Source organism: Orycteropus afer, unplaced genomic scaffold (assembly GCF_000298275.1).
Source record: "Orycteropus afer afer isolate SDZICR_OR568_19922 unplaced genomic scaffold, OryAfe1.0 scaffold00009, whole genome shotgun sequence".
NCBI lineage: Eukaryota > Metazoa > Chordata > Mammalia > Tubulidentata > Orycteropodidae > Orycteropus > Orycteropus afer.
The window spans coordinates 2988484-3000866 of NW_006921596.1; the positions used below are offsets into that span (position 1 = coordinate 2988484).

At 34.9% G+C, this 12383-nt stretch overlaps 1 protein-coding gene across 1 annotated transcript in view; it reads right to left on the minus strand.

Annotated features, from left to right (window-relative positions):
* The window catches only part of URI1 (URI1 prefoldin like chaperone), a 97649-nt gene that overhangs the window by 41164 nt on the left and 44102 nt on the right, over positions 1 to 12383 (minus strand). Inside the window, exon 2 of the mRNA XM_007947758.1 lies at positions 5769 to 5803. Within this exon, the coding sequence (XP_007945949.1) occupies positions 5769 to 5803 (35 nt within the window). The remainder of the gene's footprint in view (positions 1 to 5768; positions 5804 to 12383) is intronic.

Below are 12383 nucleotides of genomic sequence, written 5' to 3' on the forward strand. Positions count from 1 at the left end.
TTCAAATTATTTTTAAAATCATTCTTAAAACATTCAACTTGAATCTTTTTTATTATTATTATTATTTTTTTTTTTTTGCTTAATTTGCTTTGAAATCTCATATACACAAAAATTCCAAAACTTACTTTCAACTCCCAACCCATATACTGAAAATATCACGCCACAAAAACTATGCAGGGACTTAAAGACGAAGGTGGGGATTTGTATATATGACTCCTCCCTCTTACCTTACCCCTAAGGATACTTTCATAAACAACTCCAACAATGAAAGCTTGTAAAATCTTCAGAAAATCTGGAAGTTGCTTTGTGCTCCACTCTGGGGGGGAAATAAAGCCTCGGCAAAAGGACCTATACGAAAATGACTGAAAACTTTGTGGTCAGTGAAAGACTCTGAAAAACATGGTTCCCAAATCTGCCTAACACTGAAGAATGAAGTCATCACCTTGACCCCTCTCCCCCAAAAAATAGAGTCTTAAAAGTGTACAGATGCTTTACAGAAGAAATTTCGTGAAATAGGAAAAGGCATATGAAGGCAAATTGTTGTGGTGAAATTGTTCATCGTGTTTGGGGCAAGGGATCTTTGAAAAACTTCAATACACACATACATACACACACACGTAAACACACACATACACACGTATTATCCTGACTGACAGGAAAAAAGGATTTCAAAAAAAAAAAAAAAATCAATAAACCTTCACCTGTGATACTACTTTGGTATGGTTAGTCTCCCATACATACTTTGGCTATGAACTATTCTAGAAACCAGTTTGTCACTTGTTCAAAATTTGTCTAGTTTCCTTTGAAAAACAGCAAATGTTTCAAGTGTTTGCTTTAGAATCCCTCTTTCAAAATGCACATGCTCAAGTCTTTCAGAATTATGTCCAAATTTAAGGTTATTTTTCCTAAAATTAAATGTTTAAACAAAATAAAATGATATTTGCCTATATTTTAAATCTGCTTCATAAAATTTTGGACATACTTTTTCTACTTAAAAATTCTTTTAACATGATTTAAAGGAAGCAAGACAGTAAATTTTTTACAACTTATATGCATGAAAGTTATCATTAGAAAGCATGGCTAAAATAGAGATGATTTATATGTGCCAGGCATTATATGTATCTTTCACTTAGTCTTCACAAGACAGCACAAAGTAACATAACTGCTTTTCTTGTGGAACCCATTCAACAGAAATCATCTGTAGTGCATTAAAAATGACGACAAATTCTTTGCCACTCCTCCATCAACAGGTAGTCTAATTTTCCATTTCCTGAATGTGGGCTGGCTTTGTGAGTTCCTATGGCCAACAGAATATAGCCTTGCAACTTCCATTCTTGCTGCACTACATAAAGTAAAGAAGGATAAAAGACACTGCCAACAGCCAGCAGCAGCCACCAGACCTGTGGGTGAGGCCATTTTGGACAACCCCGCTGTTCGAGTCATCACCTCAGACTAGCAGAACCACCACACAGAAGGTGCCCACGGGCAGAATCATGCTGAAATAAACAAACTGTTGTTGTTTTAAATCAGCAAGTTTTGAGGTAGTTCTACCAAGGAGTAGTAAATAACAAATTTATCACCTTAGGAAGATATATTTTGAGTAACAGAAGTCATACTATTATTCTCAGTGATTTGACCATTATGTATTGAAAACTTAGTACCAAATCTTATTTGGTTACCCTAAAAATCAGACATCTGACAAACAAGGAAGTAAAACAATGAAATAAAGAATAATAGTTAATTAGTGACTGTGAACAATCCTCAAGTTATAGTATTAAAGGGAAGAGCAGATACACAGTCTGGCTTCATTTCGGTTAAAAAGAGTGGAGGAGTAATATATACATAGATATAGATATAGGCATAGACATAGAGATAGACATCAACATAGATATAGACACAGATATACACACACACATGCAGATACACACACACATTCACATACTCTTACACAATTTCTGTAAGGATTTACAAGACACTGGTAAAAATGTTGGCATAGTGCTAAGGCATCTGACTGCTAACCAGAGGCTGGCGGTTCAAACCCACCAGCCACTCCTTGGAAGGAACACTGGCCACTCTACTTCTGTAGAGATACTGCCTCAGAAACCCAAGGAGGGGTCGCTATGAGTCGAATCAACTCAATGGCATTGAGTTTGGTTTTTCAGTTTTGGTAAAAATGGTTGCCTCCAGAGAAGAAAACTGTGAGACAAGAGGGGAGCTAAACCATACACACTCTACACTCTAAAGAGTACCCTTACATCCTGACCCCGTAAACATATTGCCTAATTAAAATTTAAAATTCAATTTAAAGTTTAGAGTTAATGTAGTCTTTATATCTTAAATATATACACTGAAATATTTCCAGATAAAATGATATGTTTTAGATTCACTTCAAAATAATGAGAGTGGGAGTGGGAGTAGGGGACAGGATAAGATGTTTAGATCAAACTCTTTCATAGAACTGAGTTAGTAATGATTGAAACTAAGTGAAGGCTATGCAGGTTCATTATGATACTATGAAATTCTTCATAATAAAAAGTTATTTTAAAAAATATAATATAAAGCTTTAACAATCTTGCTCAGAAAGCCATCTCTACATTATAATAAAAGAAGATAATGGGTGTGAACATGTAACATTCACAAACATATACAAAGCTTAGGGTTAGTTTTCCTTTTATTTATCTGATATTTAAAACTTTAAAAACTTAGGAGCTACTATTAATACTGTTGTGCGGCAGGCTAGGTGTCCTGCAAATATCACTCATTTGATCTTCACTACAAACCTGTAAATTAAGCAGTATCACCACTTTACAAGGAGAAAATGGAGAATCCTGGTAATTGCCCAAGGTTATAAAGTTAGTAAATGACAAGATTGAAATGTAGGTCTGTCTCTCTAAATCCCATGCTCCTTGGGGAAGAATTCAAAAGGTAAAAGGATACAAATGATGTACAAACAGGAAAATCAGCTCCTAACTGACCGAACGGTGAGAAGCATACCTACATTTCACTGAGAAAATAGCATGTGGATTTTTAAAATACCGTATTCCCCAACTTAAGTAAAAATGGGTTTTAAGCTCTAAAATGTAAAAGCATCTATTAGCTCTAAAACAGTGTTGCACAAATTTTCAACTATTAGGTTAAATTATTTAATTGTTATCTGTTATTAACTAAGGAAGTATTTTAAATTTCATGATTCACTAACGTTCTAAGATTTTAATTCATTTTTCTGGAAGAGATTTTTTTAAGCATATCACATTGTCCCAGATCATTTTTACTCCTGTTTTTCTACAAATATTTTCACTTCCTATTCTACATGTACAAATATTTTCACTTCCTATTCCACATATACAAAATAAATAAATAAATAAATAAATAAATAAAAGGTTATTTTTGAAGCCCAGAATACTTATGTGTCCCTTAAATAAAAGAATCCTTTAAGATTATACAAGCAAGCACATATTTGCTAGCGTAAGAATGCATTTTTTAAAAGCATATATTTTGCTCTTCCTTATTAAGAATTTTAGATTGATATGTACTCATAAGAAGGGAAGCTTTGCTACACAGATTACATTTTCGACTAGGAAAAACACCAAGGGTTAAACAAGAATTACAAGCAACATGCTTTTAAAAGCAGTAAGTGAGACCCCCTTCAGAATGGCCCCAGCCTCTGAACTCCCTCTGCACTTGCTTCATGTCTCTGCAAAAGCGCAAAATGACTGTGATTTCTCTGCTTGTGTCTCACTAGGAATTACTCCATGGCAGGCCTTTCAATCCCGAACAGCCAGCAACACTGGCAGATGTAACTCAGTCATCCTTTGTGGAAATAAGGGAATGTGGAAATATCATGAGTTCCAAAAAGCACCCAAACAGAAATTTCATGGTTTCTAGGGGAATGAAGGCATGTTGTTTCCATTTTTAAATATAATAAATATTATAAATAAATTAGGGGGTTCACTGGCCATTTGGATTCTAGCAGTATCATGACACCACATCTCACTAAAATATAAACACAGACATTTCCTGAGTCATATTAAAAATGATTCAGAGGAAAAGTGAATTTTAACTGGAAAAAAAATTTGAATATATAGATATGTGTATGTAATATGTTAAGTAATCTTCTGTAGTTTGGGGGCTTTAGAACATTGGACAGTGGGGTTGAAGGTCACATGAACTTGTCCTGAAATAAACATCACATTTCTATCTATCACCACTCACCAGACTGGTGCACAGCCATAGTATATGTAAATGAAAAATATTATATATAAAATAATTATGCATGTAGTCTTCATTTACTCAAACATTTATTAAGAGTGGGAAGTGCAATGGATGAAAAGATGAAAGCATGCCCCTTTTATCCTTAAAGAACTCTCAAGTCTATAGTAGGAAAAGAATTTATAGAAATTTTAAGTTATTCACCTATTTCTGGAAACCAGTATGATTTCTGAGTAAATTCAGCATTTCCTAAATTCTTCAACCCCATACCAAAAACAATAGATACAAATGCACACTAATTAAAAAAAAAAAAAAAAAAAAAACACTTCTCCCTGGGAATTATTTGAAAAATGGACTGCTTTGGCCAAATTCGGCAGAATACAAAATGGTTAATTCTTTAGCCAATGACTTGCATTTCAAGTTTTAACTTGGACTGAATGTATAATGAAAAGCAAATGGTCCAGTATGGAAATGTTGACAGACTTACAACAACTATAACATTGCACTTATTAAAAATTAATGAAGTCCCTGAATTTTTATTTATAAAGTGGATATGATTAGTTTTAGATTATTCTCTGCAAGCTAATAGTCAGAATTTAATATGATGATGGGTATAGATTGCACTGATTTTCTTATCCACTGCTTGCAGCCTATGTGCATTTAAACCAAAAAACATCTGATACACACTAACTATGAATTATTTCCCTGGAGATCTCTGAGGCATGAAGAAAAAGCCTCTTAAAATAAATTTAAAATACTATATGCTTGATGGTGTATAACCAAAGGTTTAATCTCACCACTAAAGGGGCAGTTACCATGATTTTGCAATAACCCTGCAAACAATAATCAAGACAGCTCCTGTTGTTCTCTCAGTAAAATCTTCGTAAACAGGGATATATTATAATTTGATATCTGTAAGATCAACAGCTATACTTCATGACAACTCGTAAGATTTTATTCACCATTAAATTGAGCATTTTCCTGAAAAGCCATAGGAAAGTGTGTTATTTACCAAGTACTGTCCTATTAACTATAGATTAGCACGTTAAAGTAGTAATGCATTCTTCCTCTCAAAAAAGTGTGGTCCATAAAGCAAGTTCTGAAATGTAAGCTATTAATTAGATTTTCAAACTTTGGGAAAATATATCTGTGCTATAGTTAAATCATTATTGTGAAACAACTGATTCTAATTCTTTTTGTAACACAAATATAAGAAATATTCCCAAAACAGAGCTCTCCATGATTGGTCAGTTTCAAAAATGTTCAGTATTACATGATTAATCATACTCAATTTTTTAAAAAGAAGAAAGGAGAAGAAAAAAAAAAAAAAGAAAGGCAATTACAATAAAAACAAATGGTGACAGTGAACTTTAGGAAATCAGGGAACATGTAATTCAGGAAAGGGTGAGAGACAATATAAATTAGCATCAAGGAATTCAAAATGGAGATCTCAAGAATTTAAGTAAAGGTTACCAAAAACACCAGACAAATTTTTTTAAAATACAAGTAGATGACCCCATCAGTATTTTAGAAATGTAATAAAACCATCTTTCACTCACCAGTGCTGGATTTTCTCTTGGCAGTTAGTGACCACCTGTCATGAAAACAGATAACTACTCATGAAAAAACAGGGCTTCGCATAGAGCTACGAAATCAGTGTATCAGAAAACTACAACAGTGGCTTTACAGATTTAATAGCATCTCAGTATACATTTTTATTTGTCAAATGCACAGAGATGTGAATGTTAGTTTTTAAGCAGCATACTTTATCATAACACTCTAATGCAGGCTGATAACTGCAGAACAAATTACAGCTTTCTGATTCATACTTTGGTACAAAACCCGCTTCATAACTATTAGGTGACATATGATATAAGATAACTAGTATTTTGTACAATCTACAGACCTGTTTTCAATGTTACATATTTTGTAGAATACGCAAATGGCAAATGTTATAAATAACAAGAAACCAATGTAACATCCACGTTTCATCAGTATTAAAAAAAGAAAGTGACAGTAGTGAAAATATTTTATTTTGTCAGTATATCTCCAAATGTCTTCACCTGTAATTTTTATTCTGACACATTAAAAATGAGTTCAGTAATATTTTTCTACTACATTTTCAAGAAGAAATACTTGGGATAAAGAGATGCTCTGAACAGCCCATTTGTTCTTCAGTGAATTATGATCAAATTTTAAGCACTTCATAGCCAGTTTAAACTATGTTTATAATACTAAAAGGATGAAATTAAGCATAAAAGTTACTTGTTTTCCTTAATGATATTTCAGCAGATTCTCAAAAAGCTTACAAAACAAGAGCAATAACCAGTAAGGAAAAAAAGGAACTCTTGAGATGGCAATTTTTTAAAATAACACTATTTTCAAAGATTGCTAATCATCTATAGTAGAAATGTCCGTTAATAAAAATTTTAAACAAAACCCTCAAACTCTGGAGCACTATTTTAGAGATAGAGAAACTAAGATACAAGCCAAAATGTTTCATACAAGGCCATGTGAAACAGACAGCAGTCTTTTCTAGTTTGAAACACACTGCTCCAGAGACAAATACCAACATTGTCTCTCATGTATGCTCAATGTTTTGTGACCCAAAAGTCACACACAAAAAAAAATTTTTAGGCCTGTCACTAAATTCCTCTATTATAACATTTAATTCCTGAAATAAATGTTCTCCTTTAGAACATTTTAAATACTAAGGCAGCAATCCTGTACCAAAATACACGCTGTAATCAGATACCCAACCATACTGCACATTAACTCAGCATAAAAAGTCCGTTTTAGAATGAAGATCACTCAGTAAGTATCAATCACATAGCAACACTTAATAACAGTGGTAATATATAATAGAGTACTGACTTTACATCTGGAAGAGCCAGGCTAAAACCACATCAATCCATTTCACTGTTTCTGATTTGGCAGTGATTATAAAATAGACAAACAGAATTAAATGTAAATTGAAACAGAAAAAATCTTCATGAAATCCTTTTTCACAAAGTTGCTATTTAACAACCCCATTAAAAGATGAGACCCAAAAACAGTCAGGATGCTTTCCAATCCCAATGCATGTGTTTCCAAGCATGAAGTGAGCCAAAAGCACAAAAAGAAAAGCCCTGCAAACCATAAGAGCAGAATGTTCATTAACCTCTACATGATAATCCTTTCGTAGCTGCATATTAACTAGTTACATATTCATAATCATTTACATTATTTAAAGGACCTTCGATGAAATTTTCTAGGCTATATCCATTAGTGGCAGTGTTAAAGGTTATAGAAGATAGTCTTCTTAATGTTTCCAGGAAGCCTTTTTAATTAGTAAATATGTAAATTTGGCACATATGCTTTTTATGTTTAAAAAACAAGTCACTGGTAGATGGCATGTTTTCTTGCCATCACCCCCCATAGACTCCACTCTGCTCTAGCCATCCTTCTGCCATTCTCCCCCACAAACATCAATTTTAATTTTAATTCTTTCCAAAAATAGACTCCCTAGGAACAGATACTCAAAGATAGAACAATAGCAATGAAAATCTATTTAATCATTTACAAAAGAAATTTACATTACCAAAATACTGCTTTACCTTTCAAGACTTTGCTGGCTACAAATAGTATATTTAGTGATATTTTGGAAAGCAAGGAAATAAAGTAAAAAGACAAAGTAGTTAAGTATGAAAATGCATGAGGCAGCTGTCTGATGGTCTGTCCACTGCTGTATTTGTTTATAGGATTTATGGCCCATCTACATTTTAAAAAAGATTTGAACTCTAACAGTTTTATTGATATTCTAAGATATCTTTTTATTTTTTTTCTTTTTTATAGAAAGAATTATTCAACAGAAAAAAATGAGTACATTTCCTCAGCCACCAAGGAAAATTTAGAAAAGAAAATCATAACACTGAAAGTTGAATTTAACCTGGGTTAAAAAAAAAAAAAAACCACCTTATTTTTCTATGAAGTTAAAAAACTCCAAATAATCTTATCTCTTCTGAAAAGAGATCAGGTTAATTCCTTAAGTATTAAATAAATTAGTTAGGTAGTGGGCCTGGTTCTACAAGCAACTCTTGGCAAAGAAAATAAAAAACCAAAAATAATTTCATTACATTCTTGTCCATCACAAAAGCTTTTGGAAAATAAGAGTACTATCTACTAAAAATACTAGTTTACTTATTTTAAGTTAAGCCTACACTACATGCAAATATGTATATAATCTATTATTACTCCTAAAGAAAAAAATACCTGTTTTTATCATTTTTATAAAGAATTGGTTAACAGGTTTTAACTATTAAAATAACTGATTTCGTAAATTATTTACTGTAATATGGCTGCACTTATAGGCAGGAATTAATAAAACATACACTTATGGGAGCTCTGGTGGCGTAGCGCCTAAGGCATGTGATTGCTAACCAGAAAGCCGACAGTTCAAACCCACCAGCCACTTCTCGGAAGGAAGACTGGGCAATCTACCTCCGCAGAGATAATGCCTCAGAAACCCAAGGAGGGGTTGCTATGAGTCAGAATGGACTCAACAGCAGTGAGGTATTTGTTTGTTTGTTTATATACTTATATAGTAGTACAGCAATAACCAAAACCCACTGACATTGTGTCGATTCTGTCTGAATCATAGCAATCCTATAAGACAGAGAAGAACTGTCCCATGGGGTTTCTAAGGCTGCAAATCTTTACAAGCTGAGTGCCTCATCTTTCTCCCATGCAGTGATAGCTGATGGATTTGAACTGCCAACCCTTTGGTTAGCAGCCCAATGCTTTAACCACAGGCACCACCAGAGCTCCTAGAGCAGCAATAAGCCCACAGTAAAGAAAAAGGGCCATGAACCAATTTACAACTTTTTCAAATACATTCAAGTTTTGAAAATCTTTACCAAGAACCCACTAGTTACAAAATCACATGGTACATTTCCAACTCAATCCTGTCCTACCCTAGAGTAGTAATAATAACAACAACAGTGGTAAATGCTAAGCAATTCACGTGATGAAAATCAAGCTGCAAACAGCTCCATGAGGTTGGTTTTAACCCCTTTTTAAGGAGAAGAAACCAAGGTTCAGCAATCAAGTAACCTGTCCAATATTATACAAGAGTTGGTAAGAGATGAAGGAAGTTAATTTTATAACCAAGTCTATTTAATCCAAAGCCCACATTCACTGTACTGGATCGCTTATAACCATCATGCAATTTATTGGATAACAGAAGAAAAGCACCTGTTTACTTCCAAAGCCTTTCTTTCTTAGAAAAGCAATTGCTCCTGCTACTTCTCTTCCTCCTCAAAACCACACCGACACACGCACAATGACCTTGCCAATAAGAGCAGTAAAAGAAAATAAGCATAATTTCTCCAATTCACACCTAGGAATAAATTCAACCAGGGACGTGAAGGACTTACACAATAAAAACTAAAAAACACTGTTGAAAGAGACGAAAGAAGACTCAAATAAATGGAAAGATGCTCCATGTTCATGGATTGGAAGACTTAATATTGTTAAGATGTCAATATTACCCAAAGGGATCTATACATTTAATGTATTCCCAATCAAAATTCCAAAAGCCTTCTTTACAGAAACAGAAAAACTAATCCTCAACTTTATATGGAATGGCAAAAGGCCCCAAATAGTTAAAGCAATGTTGAAAGAGAAGAACAAAGTAGATGCCTCATATTTCCTTATTTTAAAACATATTATACAACCACAACAATCAAAACAGCCTAGCAGTACTGGTATAACAATAAACACAGACCAATGGACAAAATCCAGAGTTCAGAAATAAACCCACATGTCTATGGTCAACTGATCTTTGACAAGGTACTAAGTCCATGTGATGGGTTAAGAGGAATCTCTTCAATGTATGGTGCTGGGAAAACTGGATTTCCAAATGCAGAAAAATGAAACAGAATCCACACCTCACACCATATACAAAAATAAATTCGAAATGGATTAAGGACCTAAATGTTCAAACTATAAGCATGAAATTCTTAGAAGAAAAAGGTAGAGGCAACACCGTAAGTCCTAGTTTTTAACAATGGATTACCTGATATAATAACAAAAGTACAAACAGCGAAAGACTAAATAAATAAATGAGAACTTATAAAAATTTTAAAATTCTGTTCATCAAAAGACTGCCAAATAAGTGAAAAGACAAGGTACTGACTGGGAGAGTATCTTCAGAAACCATATATCTGACAATAATTTAATAACCCAAATATTAAAAATCTTCAACAACTTAACAACAAAAACACAAATAACTCAATCACAGAATGGGTAAAAGATTTGATAGATCTTTTACCAAAGAAGATATTCAAATAACACCAAACCCACTGCCATCGAGTTGATGCTGACTAATAGCGGCCCCCAATGGGTTTCTAAGACTGCAAATCTTTACAAATAGATTGCCTTATCTTCCTTCTATGGAGTGGCTGGTGGGTTTGAACCACCAACCTTCTGGTTAGCAGTCAAATGCCTTAGGCACTGTCCACCAGAGGTCCTTCTCAATAACTACCAAATGCACGTAAAGATGCTCAGCATCATTAGCCATCAGAGAGATACAAACCAAAACCACAGTGGGACACCATTTCACTCTCACTTGTTGTATAGCAACCCCTCCTTGGGTTTTCCGAGGCAGTATCACTACAGAAGTAGATTGCCCCATCTTTCTTCCGAGGAGTGGCTAGTGGGTCACTCTCACTAGGATGGCTAAAAGTTAAGCTACTGACTTGGAGATTATCTTCAAAAACCATACAGGGACACAATAGTGGCACAATGGTTAAAGCATTCGGCTGGAAATCAAAAGGTCAGCAGTTCGAACCCAGCAGCCTCTCCATGGGAAAAGGATGAGTCAGTCAGCTTCCATAAAGATTTACAGCCTTGGAAATTCTATGGCACAGTTCTACACTGTCCTGTAGGGTCTCTACAAGTCAGAATTAACTTGAGAGCAGTAGGATTGGGTAGGATGGCCCAGATCTTAAAAAATGAAAATAACAAATATTGGTGAAGATGTGAGGAAATTGGAACTCTTACCCATTGCTGGTGAGAGTGCAAAATGGGACAGCTGTGGTAGAGTACGGTATAGCAGTTCCTCAAAAAACTAAAAATAGAACATCTTATGACCTAGTAATCCCACTGCTAGCTCTATACCCAAAAGACTTGGAAGCCGAGGCTCAAACAATAGCCTTTTACAGCAACATTCACTGCAGCACTACTCACATTAGTCAAAAGGTGAAAACCTAACAGCCAATCACAGATGAACGGATAAACAAAATGTGGTAAATATATACTGCTCAGCCAGTAAGAGAAATGAAGGCTTGATACATGTTGCAATATGGATGGAAATGGAAGTCATTATACTGAGTGAAATAAGTCAATCACAGAAGGACAAATATTGTATGATCTGACTTGTATTTGGGAGCTCTGGTGGCGTAGTGCCTAAGGCAAGTTGACTGCTAACCAGAAGAATGGCAGTTCAAATCCACCAGCCACTCCTCAGAAGGAAGGCTGGGCAATCTACTTCCATAGTGATATTGCCTCAGAAATGCAAGGAGGGGTCTCTGTGAGTCAGATCTGACTCGACGGCAGTGGGTGGGTTACTTATATTTAAAGAAAAAGAAGAAGAAGAAGAAGAAAGAAAGGGCAAGTGTATAGAGAACAAAATTTATCAGTGGTTCTCGGGGCAGAAAAGGAGGAAATGGGGGGTGCTTAATGATGACGGAAATATCGTATAGATTAAGGGTAAGTTGCGCAGCCAATTATCGTTAATTGCTGTCAGTAAGTTATACTCCTGCAAAAAGTTGTATTGGGAAAAGTTGTGGCAAAAATTGTGCAATGTCATATAGTACGGCATGGTCAGTGAAGGCAAACATGGGTATATGGGTAGATAGAGGGGTGGACAGGCTGAACTATTAGGTATGTCTATGAAGTGGGGCACACCTAATAGTTCAGCCTATCCACCCCTCTATCCACCCATATACCCATGTTTGCCTTCACTGACCATGCCGTACTATATGACATTGCACAATATTAGGTATGTCTATGAAGTGGGGGGGAGCTCTGGTAGCATAACGGCTAAGACACTTGCCTGCTAACCAGACGGCTGGCAGTTCAAACCCACCAGCCACTCCTCGGAAGGAAGGTTGGGCAATCCTACTTCTGTAGTG